The 27341-nt window shown below is 37.1% G+C and overlaps 1 protein-coding gene across 1 annotated transcript in view; it reads right to left on the bottom strand.

The window, feature by feature from the left end:
• Nucleotides 1-27341, bottom strand: part of LOC116999979 (BEN domain-containing protein 5-like) — a 555607-nt gene that overhangs the window by 338417 nt on the left and 189849 nt on the right. Inside the window, 1 exon segment of the mRNA XM_033067182.2 lies at nt 1797-1891. Coding sequence (XP_032923073.1) covers nt 1797-1891 — 95 coding nt within the window.

Below are 27341 nucleotides of genomic sequence, written 5' to 3'. Positions count from 1 at the left end.
ATATATGTTTTCCCACTTGGAAAACACATGCATAAATCCTATTAACATCAAGACAGAAAATTATGCTGAGTAGACCCCAATATCACCAAGGTCCCTGATAACAGTATGAATTAATGTGCACCTTCAAAGCAGAGCAAGATGTTTTCATATGCAGGCTATTATAAAAAATAAAAATATCTTAATAGAATAATCATATTTTTAAAGAAAAAAAAAATACATCTTGAATTTTTGAAACAGGATTAAAGTGTGGTAGTAGCCCTGTACAAGGAAGCTGCTCAGCACCTGCTGCCTACACTGTGCCTGGCTTCAGGCAATGTTATTCATTCCTCGCTTTCATGGGAGCAAAACACATCCTCTAAAAATATAAAACACAAAAATAAATAGATCTCCGGGGAAATGGAAGAGAAATCTGTTTTAAAAATAGTCAAGGAGCCTCTATGTTCTAAAAAAATAAGTCCATTTTGCATTGTTTTGTAAGATTTACACTTTAATTTGAAACCAAAGTAAGGCATAAAATTTGTATGAAAGCAATATCTGATTTATAGATAAACTTAAAACACGATACACTTAGCTGCAAATACCAGACCCTAGTGAGAGAAGGAAAAGGTTTTGAAAGATGATTAAAATAGGCTTGATAAATTTGGCCCTGAAATGCCCCAAAAGATTTTTCTGAAGTTAAATAGTAAACACAATTAACATGACTTTTGCTACAAAAACACTAATGGATTCTTTTAATTAATTTTAAATGTTATTACATGTTCCTATTGAGCTGGAATTGACTCAATCCACTAACTGTACTGCGAGACAGTTCTTTTATCCACATGACCTTATCATTGAGACAAAAAACCAAGTATCCATTTTGTTGGTCATATGAAGAGGAAGCCACATAATGAGAACAATTTTATGACCACCATTTCCATCTTGTGAGTGGAAAATTTGTGACAGTTGAAGCATTTAAGAGAGATATATTTATGAAGCCCAGATAATGTCCAGCTTGATCAAATGTATTACTAATTAACCAATAAAAAGTAGCAGCTGTGAAGGCTGACAAGAATAACTTACTGTACACCTCTGGCCTAACCTCACTATCCATATTCAAACAAGTCTCCTGGCAAAGGCAAATCATATAATTCTTGGGAGTCTTGCATGCATTCAGACTCACTAGATTTACATATTATTATTCACAGTAGATGTTTCATTACATTTGCTTTGAGAAAATGTACAATCTATATGGGTATTCACATGTTTAATATGCACGACTTCCCATTTTGTACGTTTTATGTAGCTGAGGATGAGGTTGTTTGGCCTCCCTCTGTCTTAGACCAGGCTCTGCTCATCCACCTGAGCTCAACTCATGTGGCAGAGCTCACATTCCTCCACCAAATCCAGCCATCCCAACACAGGCAGAACAATTCCAAGCAGCTTTTCAGAACCAGGCCAACCCATCTCCCATAAAATTTGCAGGGTTTTTTTTTTTTTTTTTTTTTTTTTTTGGAGATTAATGCAGGCCAAAAATGGTACAATGACTGTCCTAAGAGCTGGACAGTCACTGAAAAACAATTTTCCCCAAGCCCTGGCTGCTCAGTTTGCTCAATGGACATCTCCTCAGTCATGCCACTTGAAACAAGGGGCCTCCAGAATTCTCGTTGTCCAGCTGCTCCAAAAAGAATCTCAGAACACTGCCGCATCAAGGTTCTCATACTCTCAGGTAAAAGTGCTCCTCAACCATGGGGTCTTTGGTACAAGTGCCAAGGAAAACACGTTTATCTCAATAATTCTTTGAGAGAATAACTCACCATTTGGGTCGGCTTGTGGATTTCACCATTGGAGCCATCCCATCTCTGTAGAGGCTTTTTGTTTTGCTGAAGTTGACAACATTGAAAATTACTCTCTGGAGGGGAAAAAAGGAAGAGAGATGAAGTATAAATTCTAAAAGAGTTTCTATGTGCTGTCTACAGCAGATGCATAAAAATACACACAGATAATACACGAAATAGATGTGTACCTTATGAATTATTGTTATTCCCCACAGACCTCAGATAATGGATATCGTGTCTGTTCCAAGTATTTTAAATGTCCAAATGATTTTACACTGCATTATATATGAAATATATGTTTTTAATTTAGCATGCTGATTTTTCAGTAGGAATCCTAGCCAGACAAAAAAGAAGCGAGCAGAGCAAGTCCAGTGTGCTGCAGTTAACATTACAGAGGTGGATGGAAAGCTGGGAAATGAGGTAGCATTCCTTGTGAAAACCTTCCAACTGCTTCATAGAATCATAGGATAGAAACATAGAATTGATGAAGCTGGAAAAGACTTCCAAGATCAAGTCCAACCGTTAATCCAGCACTTCCAAGTCCACAGCTAAACCATGTCCCTGAGCACCACATCTGCACCCCTCTGGAGAAGGCAAGCACTTCCCTGAGCAGACAGTTCCAATCCCTAACAACCCTTTCAGTGAAGAATTTTTTCCTAAATCACAATCTAAAACCCCCTCTGGTAAAACTTCTTGTCCTATTGCCTGTTGTCTAGCAGAAGAGACTGACCCCACCCTGTTACAGCCTCCTTCCAGGTAGCTGTAGGGTCACCCAGCCCACAGCACTGCAGGGGTTGTAGTGCCCAAAGGCTGGACCTGGCACTTGGCCTTGTTGAACCTCACACAGTTTGCCTTGGCTCATCAACCCATCCTGTCCACATCCATATGCAGAGCCCTCCTGCCTTCCAGCAGATCAACTCCCATCCAAGTTGGTGTCATCTGCAAACTGACCAAGGGTGCATTTGATACCCCACCCTTCTTAGCTTTCACACAGCAGCAGAAAAAAAAACCAAAAACCAAAAAGTTTTCTGATTTTTTTCCCCAAAGATAGGAATATTTCTCTTCCTTTCCTCCAGCAAAAGGAAAATTTTTCCTTTGCAAAAAGTGTATAGGATACCTAAACAGAAATTGCACATAGTCATCAGTTGTTTTAATATGATAGATAAGGAGAAAAGAGCCCAAATGCAATCTTAGTTTAAACTAAACTTTGGGAAAACTGTGGGTGATATTTAACAGGTCAAGGGAAGAGCAAAATTTAGATCTTTAAGGGTAATGGACTGATACTAAAAGCAAATTAATGCAGGGGGAAGACAAGAGAAAACAGAGACAAAACCTTTTTCTTTACCATCTGTCTGCTTCAAGTCATTTCATACAAAATTACTTATTCTGTCTCTGCTAAGAAAGTCTAAATTGGATCTAGCTCATCTCATGGAGTACACTGACTTTTCAGATGGTAAATGCAGTGTCCCTCATTTGCTGTACTTTTTTGATATCCAGCATTGATGTACTCCAACAAAATAAAATATGAGGTCTAAATTAGTTTTTATACAACAGTCCACAATATACTGGTACATTCAATTTCTATGTCTCTCTTTACATTTGTTTTTTAAAGGTAGAAGTGAACACAAACCTCTAAAAATTATATTCACACTTTTCATTTAGAACAAACTATTGTAATGTTGGCACCCTTCATAATGATCCATGAGAAGCCTAAGAACTAACGGATCACTGTTTAAAATCAAACAATTTTTGACTAAAACAATAAGCTCAATTAACCTTTCATATGTAAAACTTTGCAAAAACAAATCTGGACCTTCCAGGCAGTCTGCTCAGGCAACAGGGAGTGATAAGATTAAAATGAAAGGAATCAGCAGTGGGACACAAACAGGAACCAGGCACATTTATCCTTTCATATGGGGCAGGGAGAAAGCCAGGCAAACTGCACAGCCCTAAGTAACTCTGTACTCAAGAAAAATTAATCAAGTTTTTCTGAGGTGAGGTAAGGTAGTGCTGAAGATTTTCTGAATGGGAGCACATACTTCCATGTTGCAAATTCTGCAAATCAGTAAAAGCAAAATCTAAAAATAACCTGTAGGTTTGACTAGAACTGACATGAAAAACTAGCAAGTTGAGAAAATCACCTTTCTTGAAGGTGGTAATTCAATTTTGCACCAAAGGTAGTGAGGAAACTACATATCCCTGCAGAAGAGCTTTCATGTATTTTGAGATTTTCTAATGGTCATGAAATGAACTTATTTTTATAACTCTGGATGAAAGAATGCACATAATTTACAGAATGTTATGTTTGTAATTTTAAGTATTTAGATATTGTTTATCTGATGACACATCCACCTTGGGAGGTCTCCAGTTTTCCATCTTCTTACATTTACCATGGATGGCTTCAATCTGGAGAATGGTATTTAGGTCTCTACATGCTTTATGCTCTAATGGAAACATTTCCCTCTATTAGAATGCTCAGATTTTCCTCTGTTACTTAACTCTCTTCATATTTTTGAAAACAAATTAAGTTGCAACAAATTGGTTTGTTAATCTTGATGTTTGCATGGAGTGAATGAAACAAACAAGATCTCCAAACCAATTGCCTTAAACTTTGGATGCAATCATGTCACTGTTGGAAAGGGAAAGTTGCTAATTTTGTTACATACTGACTCAGAGCAGACAGCTGGTAGAGAATGTTCTTATTCCAATCAAGCTTATTTTGTATAATGAGTTGGGCAAATGTACACAACTGGGTAAGCAATGTATATAAAAACAAAAATATGCAGCTCATTTAACAAAACAGTGCAGATTATAGCGTTTGGAGCAGTCCTGCTCGCCGCGGAGCGCGCAGTTAGCAACGTGTGCAATTCCCCCAGCATGGCACCGAGCGAGGTTGGCAGAACCAAGAATTTAACAGCACAGAGCAGAACTTTATCAACACACAGCACTGGAGTAATAAAGCACACAAACCGAAGCACTCAAATGAGCAGCTGAACTCCGTCAAGTATTCCTGGTGCTAGTTAAAATAGTCCATGCAGCTCAGGCAGTGAAGTGTGTGAAAATGTAATGACTACAGGATACACACTGGATACACACGCTGGAAAAATATGCAGCTTGCTCAATAAGGTATGCAAACAGCTTTGAACTGAATGCTATCATAAAAGGCTGTGATACAGCAATCAAAGTTTTGCTGAACAAATCTAATTTTTAGTCTAATTTCTATCTATACTTATATCCTTTAACACACCCGTTACGCAGTGTAAAGGACTAGAAGCAAACTGTGCACATTAAAACATTTTTTTTTCAAGAAAATTATCGCTGTTCTGAATGATTATATGAGTTATAGAGATGTACAAGTTTGTCATCTTATAAACAATATAATTGAGATACTCCAAAATGAGTATTCAAGAATTTAAGAAATGTCAAGTTAAGAAAATAAAACTAGATTAAATGTACGGAAAATTCCCTAGAAATTGTTCTGGTCTCCAGAGCATCAATACAGAGAAAAAATGGTGGAAATTTTTACAATAAAGATACTTGTTGGGTATTTGGGAGTGTATGAATACCACTAAAAAAGCAATCTTGAAACTGATGCTGTACCAGAGATTATAATTCTGTGCTTTCATTTAGGATTTAGGATAAAATCTTAAATCTGTTGCATTATTTTGACAAACTGATCTGCAGTTTCTGGGTAGGTGGAAGAGGTGTGGTGCAGAAAAGCCTCTCAGGACAGCACTGAGTCCAACCATGCTCTTGGGGATGCTCCAGGATGTGTTGTGGCCTCACAGCATGAGGAAAGAAAACTGCTGCAGTCCTGGCTCTGTGCTTGGACTGCCAAATCCAAAACAGATGTTGGAGAACAGGAGACAAGGCAGGCAAGTTCTGCCCACTGAGAGAAGAAGGAGAACCTCTTTCCATAACATGGGCAGCCAGTTTGAATTTCAAGGTATCTTGCACATAGAAAACAAAGGAAAAGCTTGGTACTTCCTTTAGCCCTAAAATTTAATCTAAAATTTATGTCTAGTTTTCCTTGTAGTCCTTTGCAGACTTCAGGAATTCAAAGCACAAACAGGTATTAAGGGATGCTCAGTGTGTTTAACACAAGCAAGGTAAAGATGAACCATGAACAAAAGGAGGAAAGATGACTGAAATATGTCATATTTTTTCTTATTGCCAGCAGTTTTCCTGACTGGAGCTGGAAGGAGCTGCTGTATCTGGGGGGCAAGCACACAGCAGGGTGGTTTTGGTTTGGAGCTGAAGGCACTGAGAGTGGATGGTTGTACTGAGCATCACATTCCAACAGGCTGGAGGGAGCACGGGGCTCACCCAGCTCCCAGCAGGTTTTCCAACTGAAGCAGGTTTCCAAAAGAAAGTCACACCTTTGACAAAGGTTAAGTGCCTTCCCCCAGGACAAGGACACACTCAGGTCCCTTCAAAAAGGCTCCCAGGTTTATTTTGCATGGTTTTCCCTGGTCGGCTGCTCACAGAAATAACTCTGCAGCTCTGGCTGACATTAAAAGGGAAAAAAATAAAAACAAACACACCACTGAACGCCACAAAATTCTGCCTGAGGCAGACACCTGGCAGGGAAAATTTTGTGTCAAATCATTACAAGTATAAGTTTTAACTAACTGAAAATAGGGTTTGCAGTAGGAGGTGTCAGGCCTTCTTAATATTGACGCAACATACATATATTAAATATTTAAAATTATATAATATATTTAATACTAATAGCATAATAATTTTAATTCAGTGGACAATGCTGAATGCTACCAGTATGAGCTATCAAAGCACTTGGGGACCAATTGTTTGAAGGCAGTCATAAACAATTTCTTCATTTAATCAGCCAAAATAAAAGAACTGGGCACTAAGTATTACTACTGAGACCTTTCAGCTGAAATTCAGTCTGAACTTTTGTGCTTTGAATGAACATTAAAGATCCAAAAGTTGTGGAAACCATGGGGCTCTGCCTTGCTTATGATGCTTGATATCTTGCTTTCCTCTCCTATAGATTCTTTAGATATTACAGCGTTTGGGGTATTTCTGAAACCTGCACCTGTTTTTGAGTTGGGTTCTTGCCTTGGCAAGAATCTTGGCTCTCCTTTCCTTCCTCCCTTCCCCCTTTAAAAAAAAAAAAAAAAAAAAAAAAGGGAAAGACGTTAAATTTTCATCCCTTTAAAGGGTAGATCTACTCCAGAAGGAGAAAAATAAAATTTAAAAAAAAACCCCACAAACAAAGTAAAATGAACCAACCCTATGACCTGTGAGATTTTGAGACACCATTTGTGAATGTGAGAAAGTGGCAACACGGGATTGCTGCCTGCTCACCAAAAAAAGTGCTGCATTTTGGTATTTGAGTCAGAAGGTCTTTAGGATCTTTTCTGACAAAGCACCTTATACAAAGCTGTACAAAAATAAACTACACTGGAGGGACTTCCAAATGGAAAGAAAAAAGTGTCACCTGCAACTGTTTTCAATGCTGAAGAAAACAAGTAATATAACAGTCAGGTCTGTGCAAAATCCCCAATGAGAATGTACAAATAGTGTTTTTCTGACCTTTTCAAATTTAAATCACTCATTACTGCTAACATTTTAAAATAACCCATGCTTTTCTTTTCCCTTTGTAGGAACATTTGTCCTTTCAAATGGAAAAGTTTTTAATATTGACAGCATTTAGCCTTTTTCTCTTCAGCTAAGCAGCATTCAAAACCTGCTGATGCTCAGGAGAGGAACATAAATTCTCACTTTCAGAGGGGGGAGGATGCTGGGGACCACTGAGAGCTCCACCAACCTCTCTCATCAGCTGCACCTGTGTCTTGTTAACTGAAAACTGTCGAGTCTTTACAACACAACAAAATTTTAGGGAAGTGAGGCAGCAAATGTATCACAGATTGTGAATTATTGGTGTTTTTCCCTTGGTAGGGATCTTCACTTAGTTACTTCAAAGCAAGGAATGCTGAAGTCTGGGATGTTGCAAAGAGCAACATTAAAATGAGACCCCAAGGATTTTAATACAGCAGGACCTCTGATATAATGCTTTGCTAACTTTTAAAATAGTTTAGCATTTATTGTGGTATTTGTCTGTGTGTGTGAGATATTCTTGGGTTTGCTGCTAGCCCAGCACCCTCAAGCTGTATGAGTGGTTTTCAGGTAATGGGGTTTAACTGTGCCAATGGCAAAAAATACTTCTAAAAATAATCACTAGACTAAGCATTTTCCTGGTTATCTGTCCTTTCTGGCAGGTCTTTCTTTGCCCTCAAACTAATATACTTAGGCATAGACCCTCAGGAGGGGTAAGATCTGTGCAAGTCAGTGTTCCTTCCCCATTTGGAATCTCACTTTTACCTCACTAAGTTCCATGGCAGGGGGAAACTGGAGAAGACCCTTTTCCAGCAGAAAACTTCCAAAAGGATTTACAGAGGAATTGCTACTTTCTGTTTAATGCCATGCTGTGGACTGACCACTAACCTGGGTTCTCTGTGTGACCTGTTGGACTTGAAAATCATGAGAACAAGAGTCACTCCAAGTTATCCCAACTCAACTTTTTTTGGAAAAACAGCAACTTTTTCAACGAACAGAGTAACAATATTGTTCTCTTGCAATCATAAGTCAGCTTTCTGTTTTAACTTTTCATCTGAACATCAATAATCTGACACTTTCAATTGAAAACTCAGAAATGTCCATTTGGAAAGCCAGCAGTTGTGTAATTAGACTGACTCCTGTTCCTTGCTCCCTTGGGCCAAAATCTCCAATAGAATTGCAAATGTGTCGCAAGACATATATTGGATTGTGTTGATTCATCAAAAAGAAAAGAGCACAAGTCCTGACAGGGCATATAACCAGGCTACAGAGTTATTTAAAATAGGTTTGAAGCTGAAACCTTCTTGCCATTTTTTCCCATTCTTTGTAGAAAAAGGTCAAAATTTTTGCAAAAATAACAAAGGCATCTTTATTTAATCAGCCTGGGGGGAATAAAACTGTATACTTTTATTATTTCCTACCTCTTAATATATATGCAGACTTTGGCAAAAGAGCCATTGCTGAGAAATTGGAGATCTACAGAAATGTGTAAGCAACTTTTTATTTGATAACTGAGCCCTGTTGGTCTTGTCATTGCCTTTTTCCATAACCACGAATATTTTCAGGAATCAGTAATAAAAGAAAACAGTGCACAGTCTTTCTCTGAGACATTCTCAACCAGCTAAATTATTTCCTAATAGATTCCATGCCACATTGCAGCCACTGCCAGATGACATTTGAAGTAGCATCATGTATTAAACTCATTCTGCATAATTACAGAAGCTATCCATGTTTAGGTTCTATATTCTTTTCAATCAATATTATGGCTGCAGGTGGATAGTAACAGCTGGCTGTTCTGGAACGTGTTAGCAAAATTTGCGGATATCTTACATCCCTCAAGAGGAAGCAGCTGAAAAGACTTACATTTTCCTTTTCCTAATAGAAATTATTTAGCCAGTGAGAAGAAATGCTACAAGGTTTTGTAGGATTTCAAATAGTTATAATAATAACATCTCCTAAATGGTACAAAAAGATAATGCTATCAATGAAATGTTTTCTAGTCCAAATCCCCTTCATGGAGCAGAGCCCACAGGAGGCTTTAAAACAATGAGATCAGCTTGGAAAAGGGAAAGGGCCAGGAAAAGCCACCACATATAGGAGCTATGGTGAGAACCAAAAGCCCATGTTTATGAGCACTGGCATAAAGTGTGTGAAGAGCAGAGCATGAAGTGGCACTAAGTTAATGTGGGAGCATTCCACACACCCTGCACAGAATGCCTTGCTGGGCCCCTCCTGAAGTGCAAACCAGCCCATGATCCAGAACCCAAGCCTCCCTTAGCACCAAGGGATGCACTCACCAACAAATGAGACCCTGGTGACGGACACCAAAGTGATGCAGAGCTTAAAGCATGCAGGTGGAGTGCTGAACACTCTCACCCAAAATACTGCAAGGCAGCAGGTGACAGTGGCACTAACAGTGACAGAATGGCACTGATGTTTGTATGGATCATCATTTTGTTCAACCCCTAAACACACAGAAGGTAATAATCACGATTTAAATAGCATGCAAACAGAAAGGTAGAAATCCATCTGATACCCAGGCTGGAAGATGAGAATGAAAAAGCCTTTTCAAGTGTAGGTCCTTGTGAGGAAGATAAAGAAAGCCCTGTTAAGGGAGAGATTTGGATGAAGCTTTTCCAGCAATTGTTTGTATTTTTGCAGCTGGCATTTTTCACAGTTAAAAGCTAATGTTTGTCTGGAGCTTGTGGGAAAATTCTGTGGGGGAAAAGGAGGAGAGGATAACACATAGAAAGCAAGGCAGGATATATGGGAGAGCTCAGAAACCAGCACTGATGTATTTGCCTCAGTGTTCTCTGATGGGTTACAAAACAATGACATTTTGATGTGTACAGCCCCTGGTTATTAGTGCCAGTGCTCTTGGTCATGTTACTGGGATCATAGCCTTGCAAACGTAAACCCTCTCTATTTACTTCTCCAGTAACTAAGCACAGATGGGCTTTGTGTCCAGGTTATTCATGGAGGTCCCTGGTTTTCCCTTTATTTTCTTTAATTCAAGCATTTTTGTAGCTATTACAATGAAACCTTTGAACCTTCTATGTTCTTCCATGCATGGCTCTGAATAGTAATAGAATAAAGGTTTCCCATATTATACAGCTCCTTTATATTTAGACACAATTTGAATTGGATCCTTACTGGAGTAGATGCAGAGCTGATAAAAAACCTTTTTTTTTTTTTTTTTTTTTTTTTTTTGGAGGAAAAATACTAACTATATGCTATCAATTTCATGAAAATAAGGGATATTGTTATAGCACATACCCTCTAGTTTTCCTTTGCAAAATTAATAATCCCTTCTATTTCTATGTAGCAGGGTTAAAATATTGTTGGGTGTTTTTTGGGGTTTTTTTTCTGCTCTTTCTAGCTGAATACTTTTGCAATACTGCAACATTCACACAATTCACCGATTTCTATAAGAAAATGTAATCGATGTGTTAGTGTACATTGGAATCTTAGCATTGACAACCAGGAGCTTGCAGTATTGATTTGGGAAAAAAATGCTCATGATTTCTACAGTTCTTCAGCACTATTTCTTGTATTTTCAGTTTTCACTGTATAGAAGTCTACTCCAGGAGCCTAACTCGTGTACTAACAGACTATTCAAAGTTCTGTGCTTCAAAAGAAAACCCAAGGGTAAGTAGAAAGAAATCTGATGTTAATTCCTCCTATTTTTTGTGTACCTATTTGACATTTAGAATAAGACCTCAGAACTGCCTTAACCAGCCCTAATAGTGAGGGGATATATGAATTGTACTCAAAGCTTTGAAAATCCCATTCTGAAGCTGAAATGCTGAATGTTAGATTCAAATGCTGATCTCTGTCTGTTTGCAAAGGTGATTCACAGCATGAGGAATAAACATGTTTTGGCAGTGTCATGAACAGAACAGCTAAACAAAGGAGCAGGGAGGATTTCAATAGGAAAGTTAAGTGTCTTAAAGCAAGGTGCCCTGTGCAGTGTTTGTGTAACTCAGGTGTCATTCCCCTCTGGCATTCCTCCCTGGCACTGGAAAGGGGAAAAAAGCTCAGCAGTGGCAAATTCTCATTACTGGGGTGAGCAGTATAACTGCAGTACAGTCAGTCATTTTGCTCTCAAATGACAGAGGTAAAACTTCATTTTGCCCTGCCTGAGCTTAAAATGTAGATTAAAAAAAAAAGTCTGTGTTCAGAAAAGCTCTCTAACACATAAATATTTAGCCCCACTTGAAGTGTTCCTAGAGGCTTAAAGTTAAGCAAACATTCACACTTTCTTGCTGAATATGGGTGGATTTCTGATTCAGGATTTAAGACAGCCTAGAATTATGGGAGAAAAATGCTGGGTTTGCCAAAAATCCCATAGGCACCATTTATCCTTAGTAAGTGATCACTGTAGATTGGAAGTGACATTTCTGCAGCTTTGGGATGCAGCAACATTTTTATTACTGTTACAGATCAACTTTAAGTGTAATATTGTTTTGTTAGTTTATGTAAATCAATCTGCTGTATGAATAAAAGGAATTTGGAAATGGATCGCTCATCTTTATTGGCTTTGAAGTATTTGGTACTTTGCTCAAACTATTATATTATATTGAGTTATAAGAAATATTGCTCAGATACTAAGCAAGTCTCAGCACAAATTCTGGTAATTTTCCATCAAAAACAAGACTCCAAAAAGATATAAATATGGTACAGTGCTGAACATCTTTCTTATAAAATTGTATCATGTATGGCCAAAGCCCCTTTCAATATGATACAGATTTGATTTTCCTTCAGATCACTTCCAAAAGGTAGAGTAGAAATCTGCAGTGAAGTGTCCTCCCAGTAGAGAAAACATCATCTCTAAATGGTTGCTTATTCTTCTGCAAAGCAACAGCAACAGCAAAAGCAGGCTGCTATGAGGCTACTATGAATGCTCTGTGCATTTTAACAGGTAAATTCTGCACTCTTTAATATGCCAGGTTGATGGAATATTCAAAGTTGCTGAAAACCCTTCTGGGAAAATGTGAAAATTGATAACATTGCTTCTCATAACTCAGTATTTTAATACAACATCTCAATATTAACCGTAATGCTGCAAAAAGATCTTTCACACTTTATGTTGTTCAATTTTTTCATTTTGGAAAAGACTCAAGAGTTTTTTTGGAAACCATATGTAAATTTAATTCCATTCAGATTTCCTAGAATTTTAAAAAATTGTAACAGCAGAAGATAAAAATTATTAGCAAAAAAAACTGCAATCAAAGATCCAAGACATTCCTCAGTTCCCTTACGAAGTAATCACAGCTGATCATCTCTCATTTCCCAGAGCATCATTTCAACCCTGAGCTTTCCAGAACACTAATGCAGTTTACACTTATTTTTACTGCAATGCATATGATAAGTTTTCCCCTAATTTTACTTGTATCTATAGTTACATCACCTCATGAACGCTGCTCTGACAGCCAGCCTATAACCGTGCATCACAGAGGCAGAAGTCTGCAAAAACTATTTTGGTGGCCAAGCCTGGGGAGAGGAAGGAACCCACTTATCAGTAGGGAGGCAGGAAAATACGAAAAAAAAAAAGTGTATGAAGTGGCAGGAGCTGAAGACTTTCAATAAATAAAAAATGCTAATATGACCTTAAAAATATTGAGAAGTTTCCTACAAAACTGAAACAGTGCTCTGTCACCAAAACACAATTCCCATTGCAAGGGAGAATGCTTTTCTGTGGTCCTTACACGCTTGACACTGGATTCAACAGGAATTTTAGATATGCCAGCAATAGAGACTGAAGCTGTAAATGTGACTGAGAAATAAAATGGTGATTGAGATTTGGGATGTCAGCTGCGAGAGCAGCACGCTGTGTGTCTCAAGAGGGTGAAATACATGGCTTAGCACTGCCCTAGTTCTGGATCATTAGGGATTTCCTCAGCATAAATCAAAGAAATCTAAAGAGTAGAGCCTCAGCCCAGCTGCTGAGATCCCCAGGGTGGGAGAGCTGAGTCACCCAGGCTCTGTGGCAGCACTGAGTGCAGACTTTGCCACCAAGGGCTCCCCGAGATGGGTGACAGTGACAGCGCTGCACTGCTGACCTGGCACAGCACAGCCCCAGATCACAGTCTGCACACAAACAGGGCCCTCACTTCAGGCAGCCCTTGTGCTTTCCCTGTGTCTAAAGGCAGTCTAATAGTGTTTATTTGTCTGTACCATGCCAGCTCCTATGAAATGCTGACGTAAAAATACGACCATGAAGATTTCTCCAAGGTAAAAAATGCCCATCTTCCAAAAATGAGTGGCAGTCAGGTTCCCTCTTTTGGAAAGAAAAATTCCTGTCCTCATACTGTTCCTCACAGCACATGCTTTGAGCCTTTTTTTCCTCTAGGAATTGACTTTTTAAAGTGTGCCTATAAGAAAAAAAAACAAACTGCCTTGCAGGATAGATTAAAATTTTGTCCAAGTTTGTAACTCTATTACCCTAACAATAAACCAGATTATAGGATATTTTACTAGAACACTGACAATTTTAAAACCTATTAAAAATATGAACAAATCAATAAAGATAAAGCTGAATTATACATATAAGGAACATTTTCTTTATTGAACAATTCTTATAGATCGCTTTGAAATAACATTGTACTAGACATTTGCTTGGATGATCTTATTGCTGAGTTTCAGGGTGATAACTGTAGCAGTTCTGACTATGTCCTTACCAACAGCAAACAAACAAGAATGGAAAGACATTCAGATAAAAACATATATGAACTCTTTTAAACAGCTTCAAGGGTTTACCCATATTAACAGCATGTTTATTATTAAAAACAATTGCTAAAACATAGCTGGGAAAAGAAAGAGTTTCATTACAAACACAACCCATGGTGAATTACTCTAGTTAGTTACTTCTCCTGAAACCTGTGTTATAGAATAGAATTAGTAAAGAATTATGATGCTTTATGTATGCATGAAATTGAAAAGATCTGGTTTGATGTTTATAGAAAGATTTCTTTGCATTTTATAAATTTCTGTATATAAATATAAAGTTAGCAGAGTAAATTATAGTTTGAAACCAGAGCAGCTCTGGTCCCCAGAATTTGGTATTGCTGACTACAAAAGGATTTTAAGGTTTATTTCAATCCTAATAGATGGTTAATTGAGCTAAAATGGTTATTTCACCACCAGAACAGTTTATGGCAAACTCTATTTTCTGATAGACACCTAAGTTTCCCAAAGAAAGATACCACTGCATAGCCAGATTTTTGTAAGGAAAAAGTCACAGCAATTCATTTCTCTTTGCTTCTTTCACCCCTGGGACGACCTCTCACAATAAGAATTGTCAGTGCCTTATTTATAATGGCAGATCTCAGGTTTGATTCTGGCAGCTTTTGATCTCTTGATGGCCCAAAAGCTTTCAAATAAAAAGAATCTGATGCTTTTTTGGCATCCTGCAGTGTGCCTAAACCTCAAAAGCAAGTTTTAGTCCCAGAAGTGAATTACTGAAGCAGTGTAAACAAAACACAAACGTCATAAAATGATGAATATCTCAAACAAAATGTCTTTGTCAGACAGATGACAACCTCAGATCACTTGAAAAGCATTTGTAGAAACTCTGCAATCTGCAAACAAACTTCTGTTTTACATCCCAAAACTAAAAAGTACAAGAAAACAATGAATTATTAAAACAGCAAATATTCCTTTTTTGACATTCATATAAAAATTCAAATATCTCCTTTCTTTTAAACATTTAGTCCCTGTAAAAAAAGATCCCTGCATGTTCCTACACCACAGAAATGTACATAACCACCCAGTCACAACATAGCTGTCACAGAAAGGATGTAAGAGCTCCACTGAACATTGATTTCTTGAAAAAGAACAGAATAAATGAGAGGCACCATATTTTATATTATTTGAAGAAATAACTTTTGAGGAGTATGTGACAATGAGAGTTATTTTATCCCTAGAAACCTCTTCTTGGATAATCTATATTTTAGGTAAGACCTCTGGACACATGCAGAAAATGTGGCACATTTCAAATGGGAGAATGTCTGGTTTTTCGCTCTATTAATACATTATTCTTTAACTCTTAGCAAAGCTTAAGGTTGTCTTTTTTCATTGTGATGATAGAAAGGGAAAGCAGAGAAGAAGGAGAGGGAAGGGACCACGCTCAGCTACAAGAAGTGTCAGGGTTGTTTGTTTGGATTTTTATTTCAGCACAAAGATGCAGTAAAAGTGGTTTGACAATTTTCAGGTTTATGTCCCTCAGTGCTGCTCTCAGGATGCAGTGGATGCTGTAAAATACCAGATCTATGCCTCAGTCTATTAGACATCACGCTTTATTTTTTTAAAGCAAACTGGAAACATAGATAAAATGTTGTAGACCAGCAGGCTTGATACTGTAACCTTTTTATACCGGCTATAACTGCATTAACATAAAGATAGTTGCTATAATATCATTACTGGGAATCAAGGCACTTTGAAAATCTTTGCTCCTTGTGCCAGTTTGTAGTGGAGTTAAATTAGCAATAAAGCTCTGTGTTAGTAACATAGTAAAAAAAAAATATTTTAAAAAAAGTGAGAATACATTTGGAAATAATTCAAAGAGATTGGGGAATGACAGCAGAGGATTTGCCAGACTAATGAAATTCCTTGTTCCTAACCTTTAAATACCTGCCTGTACTGTACAAGGCCCCATTCTGACTACATCTGTGTGTTAGGTTTACAAATAAACCTGCTAACCTTTTACATTATTGATCAGGGATGGCAGGCTTAGCCCACACATCCTATTTACATTCTATTTCTTTTAGACTTCTAAGATATAATGTGTCTTTTACAAAACAAGAGCTCCTTCCATTTAAACCCTGCAGTTTGTGTTCTTCATACAATTTAATGGCTGTAGGCAATTTAGAAGGTTAATCTTTGAATGGTAGATAAAACTGGCAATATTTATTGGCAAATAAATGCCTAATTATAATAATTTAGGAACATTTCCAATATCATGGTTTTTTTCTAAATAAATAGCTGCAAAAATTATCTCCTTCATATAACAATAATACTTAAATAAAGATTGGGTAACATCTTACATCATTCTAATGTTATCATGAGGAAATTTTGCATCTATTCTAAACAAAATGTAATAATTTTTGAAACTGAAAAATAAGAAATAAATATGTAGATTCAAATATATCAAATTTAACCCCATGTTCTGGACAGAGACGAACTAACCCTACCTTCCCAAGGCTTGTAAAAGTGGGGCTGGCACAGCACCAAAGACAAATTTAGATTAAATGAGCCAGGTCTTGAAAAATTTTGTGTTTCAGGACAATTGGGAAAAATTCTGACTCCTTATTCCTGCTTTCTGAGGACTGCAATGATCAAATACTCTTTAACAGTAGGTGTGCTCCTCACCCACACACTTGCTGACCAGAATCACCTTATAAATTCTTCAAAAGAACCTTGAAAGTTTTAAAACTCTTCCTCAGGTTCCAAATTTGCCCATTTGTACCGCAAGGCACTTTAAGTATCAGTGTTTCTGAAGTCAGAAAAGGAAAATCATCAGCCACTTCAAGCAGGTCCTGCTTTGACATCAGAAAGTCAATTCACTCAGCTTAGCAGCATTCAATTCTCAACAACATTTTGTTCTGGGTCTCTGTCAAGTTATTCTAGGCTGTGAAATTGTCAGGAATGATGGATGACTATCAGCCTTCTGCTATCTTTTTCTCTCTCCTTAGAGATTTGCGGCTGCTGACTGCAAAGCAAATTCCTCTTTTCTCTTTTTTTTTGCACAACACACCAAATGAACAACAGTAATTATGAGAAAGCCTACACTACAATTATTTTAGCACTTAACTTTGTATTGACATCTTAAGAGACAGAGCTCTCTAGATTGATTAGCAATGATATAGCTTCCTGCCTTTTACTACTATTGCTGCAGTCATCCTTTACATGCAACTTGTTCAAAATAAAAACCCCCACTGGATTTTCTCTTAATATTTTAAATTAATATTTGAACTAATCGCTGACAAATTATAATACTTATATTAATCTGGGACATTATTATTACTACACTAGTATTTCAAACTGTGTAGTATTTGTAACACAAAGCTGACTAAAGAGAACAATTTAAGGATAATGGGATTTTGTTGGGCAATATGCTAAAGCTACATTATTTGGCCAGGTTGAAATCCTTGCTTGAACAAATCCTGTTTGTCCAGCCATTGCAGTCCTGGCATGTATAAGGGAAAAATTACTGAAAAATTACTGACAGAATTTGATCTCAAGAATTTAAACCATTTACTAAAATTAAATACAGAAAGAAACATCTGGCCTGGAAAATGAACAATTTGGGGAGGAAAAATGCAACAGTGAGAGAAAATAAACTGGGACATCCTTCAAAACCATGCCAATTATAATCCAGTCTCCCATATTTCTATTGTATTCAAAATAACTGCAAAATTTCTCACAAACAGTTCTCTAGCAATAACAACACATTAATTAATCTCCATTACTCTCAGTCACAAAGCTGTTCCCTTCAATTACACATCAGATCTGCTCAGCTCACTACACAGGGCTGCACACACAGTGAAATGGAGTCTGCTCCATCTCAGAGCATGGACAATCCTGGAAAACACACCCAGCACCCCAAGGAAAGTATTATCAGATATCATCATCATTGCCTTCAACACTAAATTCAAACAAAACCAGAACATTTTCAAAAATCCTAAATAATGCAGAAAGATTTTCCTTCTAAACCCTAAATATATCCCAGCCAGGCTAAACATTGATCTGTTTAATTCATCACATAAAACACATGGGAAGTAGAAATAAAAGTTTGTCTTTCTTAAGTTCCTATAATGAGGCAGGAAACATTTTTGTGGTTTAGAATTTACAAAATCTGAAAGTGGATGCATATAAATGGGGTAATAGTCACACAGAGATTTCCTCCTTGACCTTTTTTTACTTTAACTTCCCTTTTTATTTGTGTTCTGTTTCTTTTAAATAGCAAGTGTTGTACCCACAGACACTTAATACAGATTTGGTGGGGTTATGAACTAATTTGCTGCTGTTTCAGTATTCTCTCATTTCCCTCAGCTTCACCAATGGATAACCATTTTATTATGTGATAATTTTCAATGAGTAAATCCAAACTAAACGATACTGAGTCCAGAAAAATAGAAACTCCTCTACCTAGAAAAACAAAATCTGAGAAATAATGGCAAAATTCAGCTGAGTGCCTTTTCATGACATCCTGCTACCACCCCTGGATTCCCCAGAATATACTGCAGGTCCTATCATTTGTTATGGGTTTTATTTATATGTTCACTGTACAGAAGCACTCACCAGGAAACCAGGGATGTTTCAGCTGGTATGAACAGTAAATTATGTTCATGCTTTGGCCTACTGAGACAGAATTCTGTCATAGCACTTACAGAGGCATTAATAAGTGTTTAAACTTCATGGTTCACTCCCACAAAAAATATCAGAAGGTCAGTTTAATTTTTCCTGATCTTCAATACATAAAAGTTTACTTCTCTTAGGTTTTAGAAAATCAAGCAGCTTTGACCTGTGAGCAGAAGGTGCCTTTCAGCACAACACTTCCACACATGGATTTGACCACTTTTGTGGTGGACCAGAAGTTTCTTTACAGAAAAAAAAATTAACTGAAACAAAAATCAAATCGGCCCAAACGGAGGTTTCAGAACTTGGCCATAAATAGAATTGTCCCACCCCTTACTCAAAAAAATTACTTTCAAACATGGGGTCACTACCAGGTCAAAGACTATCAGGATCTTTAATCTAGAAATCTGTAATATACAAAGTCAAATTTTCTACTGAAGGTACCTAATCACTGGGACTGTATTATCCCAATTAATCCTTAATCAGATAAATTAACTCACTGGTATGTTCAAAAAATTTTTCAATCTTTTCCGGGAGTAGAAAAATGAATATAACCTCTCCTAGGAAATGTCCTAAATGTCTCCCTCAAAAAGTCATTAGCTGGAATCTGTGGTATATGGTAACTTAATGTCAGAAAAAGAGGTAACAGACGTTAACAGTCCCTTAATGAGATGAAATGCAATTTAAACTGTAATCTCATTACCTAAAAATAAATAAACCTCTTCTGCTTTACCTTTTGGACTTAGCTCAGGCCTATTTGTTTTATCTCCATTTAGGTTTCAACTTTAATCATATCTCAGAAGCTTTTACACAGAAGTAACTGCAGTAGCAACTGAGTTTGTCTACAATATTTGCTTACTTGTAGCTGTTTACTCTGAAATTTCTCATTTGCTGCCAAATAGAAGGCAAAGCCAAAGCCATAGAGCACAGATAAGAGTTTAAACCTCACTATCAAGAGAATCACCTTCTTAACAGAAAAGTTGGAACCATATTAAATTAAATATTACTTCCAATGCATTCATTTATTTTTTTATACCAAGAGTATCCTGATATGTGTATAAATAAATGTGGTGTGAACCCTTTTTTATCATTCTATAACATGATTCTAACATTGTTATCTTCCAGCCTGTAAGAATGCAGAACTTTTATTGGTAGTTGTGTGAAAAAAATATCTTATGTATGGATATCTGCCCATATTATATAAAAAACAAAGAGGGAATGAGAGAGTAAAAGAAGCATAGTATATTCTTCATGCATGTAATCTATTAAATACTGATAATTAATATGTGCAGCAAGCAAGAGTTTAAAAGAAATTTCCAAAAAGAAAAGCAAACCACTTACAACTGCACAAGACATTTATGCACAAAATACTGGATCAACATTCTTTCAAGGACACCATATGAAATTCAAAGCCAAATTAATTTCTATTTCCCCAAGATTTCAAGTGCAGCATATTTCCCTCTAACCCATTAATATGCTCCAGCCAGAAAAGGCTCACATTTACCAATTTTCTTTGATTATATTCTGTGTAACATACATACCCCATGTATTAAATAGAAATTAAAATGCTTCTCCCTCACAAGTTTATGAACCAGAAATCATTTGACACTTACTGTATTCTCAAATTTGCAAGATGAGAGTGGGTGCCTTTGGAAAAGGTCATCTTTTCTCTGTCATTCTCCACCCCTCTCCAAATTATTTTTTATATCAGAAGGAGAACATTTTCTTTGTTAAATAACTCTTAGCACCCCAAAATAAATTATAGCACCTTGGAGGCTGAGATGTTCTCCTACACCACTCCACCAGGGGATCTCTGGCACCATTTTGCACAAGGGCATGGTTTGGGACATGCTGACACATGTTCATAAAAATAAACAAGAAGTGACAACTAAAATAATGACAACTGGAATCCCAGTTTGTGGAGAGCAATGCCACAAAGGGAGGTCACAGCTGGGACTGCACAGAACTGGTGAGGTTTCTACTAAGGAGAGGAGAGAGACCTCACCCTCTTGGGTGGCACCTTTGGGCAGACAAAAAAAAATTTTGTAAAACATAACTCAGATGAACAGCATTTTATTAGGCACATCATGTTTTCTCTAAGATGTGCAAGTCTACTCTTATCAGTTACCAAGTTTAGTTACTCAAAGCTTGAATACATTACTTAGATCAGATTTGTGAAAATTTTTTCAACTCTCAAGTCCTTCTTTTCTTTAATAAACTCACAAAGTCCTTCTTGTAAATTGCTGAATGAGCCATTTTTTCTCTTGATGTGTTTGAAAACGAAAACTGATCAGAGTTCTCAAATATTTAGGTAATGGAGAAAATTTGAAGGATTTCAACATTTCCTGGGTGAAGTCTCCAGAAGTATGCAGAGAAATCTCTAGGCCGTGGTAGTTTTAAGAAATTAAATAACTTTTACTGAATAAATCCTTTTTCTGCCTTTCAGTTCTGTCATGATTTGTTTTCAGGTGAGTTGCATTTTTTGACAGAACTTGTTGTAAATATAATGGTGTAACCTATCCATTAATTAAATAATTATTTCAAAGTTGATAAAACATCAGATTTTAGACAGCATCAGAAATGGAAATAGTTTTGAAGCACTGTGACAGAAACGTAAGTAACCAACCAACCAACTCTGAGTCATGCCCATCTTTTTTATTCTCCCACAATTATAAGATTAAAATTGAACAATCTTCACTAGATATTCAACTAAAAAAGTTTTGCAGATAAAACATTTTTAAGACCTTTACTTCTACAGAACACAAAGGTATTTATCTCATGGTTATGTCTCACCCTTTTCATGTTTTAAAGGCTGACCAACTGAGGTATCAGTAATATTTCAAGAAGAAATGATCAGGACTCCTGTTATAAGTAACAATTATATTCCCATATTATGCATGATAGGGGCAATAACTAAAACAAAATATTTATTAATCTTTTCTGTCAGTCTGCAGCCAGTGTAGTGCCTCTGTAAGTGAACAGTAACATCATCAGCTGCAAAGGAAAACATGCTCTCAAAGTTCAAAACATTTGGTCACACTCTACCTTTTATATTACCTGATATTTCTGAAACACTTTCACTTCCTTCTTCAAAGTAATCAAATAGAAATGTAGGGCAGAAAAAGTATTAAAAAAATTTGATATTGTAGTTTTGAAATCTCAGGAGCCGTGGAGAAGAATATACCTTTTCAACCAAGCTTTTAATTATTTTTTCCCCAGCTGCAGAAAGGAGCTAGCATAGTTTACTCTGCAGTATCCCCACACATCTCACAATCATTTCAAACACATTGACACTCCCAACACTGAAAGCCCTCCATGTCCCCTCTGCCATATCCCCTGGAAAAACCTTTCTGACCACACCAGACCTCCCAGGGGCAGCAAAATTCAATTTTGCCTGTGCAGCTGACAAGCCTTAAGCTGCCTCTGATATGAATAATAAGCAATGATCCCATTGGACTCAGCATTGCACAGAGACATAACAATGAGTTGGTCCCTGCCACAAAAGCTTACAAGCTAATTAATGAAAAAACAGGTTTAGCCCTATCTGTAAAACAATGCAAAGATGTAAATGGGACTCCCATGGTGAAGGTCTGGTGCTGCAAAAGTTTTAGTCCAAAAAGGCAGGACTTGGGCACATTTCTAAGTTATCTTAAAATTACTCTCCTGAAGCCATCCAGAAAGAAGCAGGGAGAAGGGAAATGTTAAAGGAAGAGGTTGATATTAAACCTGTCTCAGTATTGTAGTCTGGGGTTTAATCCAGTTATCCCAGTCTGTTGTTTTTTACCCTGATCTTGGCATTTAAACACTTTGTTCTTTCACTTTACTAAAAAAACAGAATCATCATATTAAAGTATTCCTCCTGACTTTTAACAACTTAACAAAAGTCTATAATCCAGCACAGTGTTATATCCTCCTACAGACAGGTAGAGGTGGAAACTCCAAACTGTGTGAACTGCACTTTTTTATCTCTCTGATGTTACTATTATTAACTGCTTCACTGTGGATCATTTTAGCACAAACATACAGCAATTCTACCTTATAGTCAAAAAAAAACATTGCATTTCTTCAAGCCAGGAAGAATTCAGCTTCCACAATGCTTCCTCAACCCCAGCAACTTTTTTTTTAATACTTTTGTAATGAACTATTTGGCAAATCTGTCGCAGCATGAAAACAATTAAATTCAATGAAATATAAATAGCTCGAGGTGCTACTAAGAAAAAGGATGCACAATAACACTTTAAACAGTGGCTTCCAGTCTGGGTGAAAATACCAGTTCCAGTGTTATTCCCACTGGAAAGGCGTTTTAAGAGCAGTGGCACAAAGCCTGTAGGATTCATTTGCAGAAGCCTCCACAAATGTTTTCTCCAGGGTTTACACCTACCTGCCTGTGTGCTTTAGAGTGTGGGAAATTCCCAGGGCCATACCTGCTGTCTCATCCTTTTTTTTTACAGATTCTGTATGGCTCCAGGCTCCAGAGTATCATTGCTGTAAATACCACAAGGCTTGGGGAAAAGCTTCTTGAATAAATCCAGGTAAAACTCCATCTAGACAAGAGAAGTGAGGCAGTTTGAGCCACAGAATTTTGGGGTTCAAGAGGAGGGGAAGAGGAACCCCACTGTACATGGAGTGCTCTGCCTGCAGGCTCCTGCTTGCACAAGAAAGCTCTGACAGGTGATTCTTTGTTAATTCTTATTAAATCTTACTTTAGCCATCCTGCTGCCCCTGGGACAGTGTCTCTTTTTTCATACAAACTTTAAAACAGGACTAAAATTTCAGGTCAACTGGCCCACTGGAGAGCACCTTAAAAATATCAGACAATGAAAATAACTTGAAATGGAAATGGGGTTTTATTAGAACAGTTTTAAACTGTGTTCTTCACAATGCAAACAATATGGAGTGACCACAACTAGTCACAGAGAAGGCTCTATGCAAAGAATATATCTAAATGCTTAAAATTAATTATGCCAGTCTATTATTTCTATCCATTAGGGAAATGTTTGGTTTAATTTTTTATCTACTTTAATTAGAAAGACAAACATAAAATATAAATAAATTAAGGAAGAGGATGTTACAGGGGAGGAAAAAAACCCTCAGTAAACTAGAAAATTCTTTGCACGTTGTCCAGACTGTTGTTTTGTTGTTTTGTTTTTTTTTTTAATTCCCTAAAAACTTGAAAAATCAAAACTTGTAAAGAATCAGCTAGGAATAAATCTAAGTAATTTGGGGTTCCTAAATGTAACAGAAAACTACAGGAAAATAAATACTAAATAACGTTGCAGTTCCAAGGAGAAATGGGAAAAAATTCCCAGTCTCCAACACAACAAAGAATTCTTTGTTAGTTATCTGCAGCAACACGATGCTCCTAAGTGTTTCTGAAATCAGACAGAATAGATCTCTGAATTTTGTGTCTGTGTCACAGACACCTGACTTAAAAATGGAAAGCACTGTACTCTGACTTCTATTTCTGAAATTTCTATTTATCCTCTAAGAGCATATTTCTAGGTTATTCAGAAACTCACAGATGAGATTATTCTTATTTGACTCTTCCACATGTCCTATATAGAAGTTGAGAGAAATTTCAGCTAAATGCATCATTTACTATAAATTTATCTAGAAATGTATTCAGCATATTTGAGGAAAGTGGTCCTTTTAAACCTCTAAAAATTCCTGCTGCTTCTCCAGGTCTGGAGTCCTCTGAATTTGTTTTTTCTTCTCAGAACACTTTTGATTACCAGGACTAAATTATTTAAAATTACTGTTGTGGTGAAGAAGAGTTTCTATGTTTCCAAATACTTTTATCTCCTGTTTGTTTTCCAAAACTTTCAGGTTCTGTTCTATTAATTTTTCTCTGCCTGGGTGCACTGCTAACTGCAACATAAATCATCTAAAGACATGGATTTATCACATCTGGAAGATTCTCTTCAGCACTGTCTGCAAGGTTAAACCTTTACTTTTTAATCCTCCTGCATTTCTCATTTCCCCATTTTATCTGGCACATTTAAACAAGATGCAAAATATACTTTCTACTTACTCACAAAATAAGTGTGACAGCTGTGGAAAATGGAGAATGGATCTTCAAAAGGTTCACAAAAGGGATACCAGGACTCTGGGACACTGCTCCCACATGGAAGGCCAAGCAGAAGTCAATTAATCAGGATGTTATGGCAGGGAAGTGTTTTCTCAGATCTGAGACAGGGAGCTGTGGCTGGTTGGGCACTGGGCACCTTCCCAGGAGTGCTGCTCGATCCCATCTCACAGCCCTGGTCTGGCACTGGCACAGTTTTTACCCTCAAGTTACATCACAAGACCTCTGTGGACCCCACTTTTCCATCACCACAACTAAAATGGCAGCATTAACATTCTTCCCTTATTTAATGAGTCTTACCTAATTAATATCTGAATGCTGCAACATCAAAGGAAGCACTGTTTATAAAGAGTGTTACTTGCATAGCCCTGATAATGGGCAAACAAGACAGAAAAGGAAAGAGAATCTCGATTGCCACTGCATCAGCTTTCTCCTCTTGCTGTCCCATCTCATCAGTCCTTCCTGCTTCAAACACTCTGATTTCCACTTTTCCAGTGGAAAAAAAGCTGTATCTACTTCACAAGTCTGGAAGTATATTTGCAAATGAAGCGGCACAGGCAATGTGCAATGATCAGGTGGGAAGCTCTGAATAACTTCCAAGTGCCAAGGTGAAAGAGCATCTGACCACAGGCAGTGCAGCAGGATTTTATCCTTGATAATATTGCAGCCAGATGAAAAATATGAGCTTAGATCCAAAGTCCTGTGAGGCTTTCTCAGCCTGGGACTTCAGCAGCAGCAGCATCCCAGCAGAAGCAGCTCTGGTTTGTATCTGACTGCCCCATTTCAAAGAGCAGCTCACACCAGAGATACGCAAGGAGAAAAAGTTGAAATGTGTGTTAAATATCAGGAAGTATAAAGACTGACATTTATCTGAAAGTATTTTTAATAATGGTTCCACTTTTTTCACAAAAAAAACCTATTCTCAATAACACCTGCCTCCTTCTGTTATCTGGAGGAGGCATTTCTATGACTCTAGTGTGAAATAGGAAAAAAGGAAATAGAAAATTGGAGCAAGCCTACATGTGCTGCTAAACAAAATGGTTTCTGAATTAAAACGAATCTGACATGCATTTTTAAAGCTTGCTCTGCCTAGATAGGTTTAAAATATAAGCAGCTTTGCCAGTAAATAAGCAAGTAAACAGCAGAGGAGGGCATGATAAGGGAAGGACCAAGCCAACACCCTCCCCAGAAAAGGAGAGCCTACAATTAAGAAATAAGATAACACCAGGAGGCTTATCTCCATTTCAGTCGCAGATGTGCCCATATGATTTATATGTGAAAAACAATATCAAAACAAGCCAAATCAAACATTGTTCACATTTATGGGGCTGTGAGTTTGTACTTCTCTTCAGTTACACAGTGATAATTAAGAGTAGACATTTGAAACACCCACTTCAAAAAACCGAACATACTTAATATAGGGTAAGATAACACAGAACTTAGTAAAGATGTCAGCTCAGTCTAAAATCATAATTACTGTGTACAACTTGCTCCTGAGAGGTTTTCCCAGTAGAAATAATTGCATTACTTCAAGTTCCTTTTATTAAAAAAAAAATTATAGATAGGCATAACATGTAATTTTGCAAACAAAAAATACTGTTTTCCTTTTATTCCCAGATTTTATATTTCCCTGGCAAAATGCTGCAGACTGCAGGGAAAACAGTAACATTCAGCTTGGAGTAAACTTTAACACTTTGAATCAGATTATATTTAAATTAAACAGCTGCACAATTAATGATAGAATAAGCAAACTTCCTAATTACCCAAAGTATAACTTTAATTTTTATGATCTTGTTATCTGTTACCCACCAGCTGGACTACTGCATTCCTTTCTGGCCCTCATCCTACCCAAAAGAATATTTTGGTTGTTCTGAAGAAAAAAAAAACAGTTACAGAAGGGTGATATATTGAGATTTTGAACACGAGCAGTAGCTTTGCTTTTGCATTTTAAATTATTGCCTAGGCTCCACAGTGCAGATATCACCACCCCACAACTCTCATCAAACCTAAAGTTTTTGATGGAATAATGTATTTTTACAAAAGATAGCAGGCTGATTAATGATTTTAAATTATGGACAAGTCCATTATTTCTTAAGTTGGTTGAAAATGTTGAATATCTCCCACTGCTGCAAATGTGTGGTGCCTTTCTATGGCCTGGATTTGTTCCCACTGACTGGATAATCCCACTCCTTTGGAGACATGAAATGTGAGCTGTCCCTACCCTGTGCCTGAGCAGTGTGGGCACAATGGTCTGAAGGTCCTTGAGTGCTACAACAATAAAAGAAAATCACAGGAAGCAGGTAAAAATGGCATTTATGGTATTTATAGCAGCCATATGCTGAAAACACTGGTTCCTTCAGTCAGTCTCTTCAACTCTCTGTATCCCCCACTTGGATTATATTTGGCTTCATTTAAAATGAAGGGAACAAAACCTCCAGCATTTCAATCTATTAGTTCCATTAAAAAGAGGTTTCATTTTATTATCACAATCTGGTCTTGTG

The sequence above is a fragment of the Catharus ustulatus genome, chromosome 9 (assembly GCF_009819885.2).
Source record: "Catharus ustulatus isolate bCatUst1 chromosome 9, bCatUst1.pri.v2, whole genome shotgun sequence".
Taxonomy (NCBI): domain Eukaryota; kingdom Metazoa; phylum Chordata; class Aves; order Passeriformes; family Turdidae; genus Catharus; species Catharus ustulatus.
This window is presented reverse-complemented; position numbering and strand designations above follow the sequence as displayed.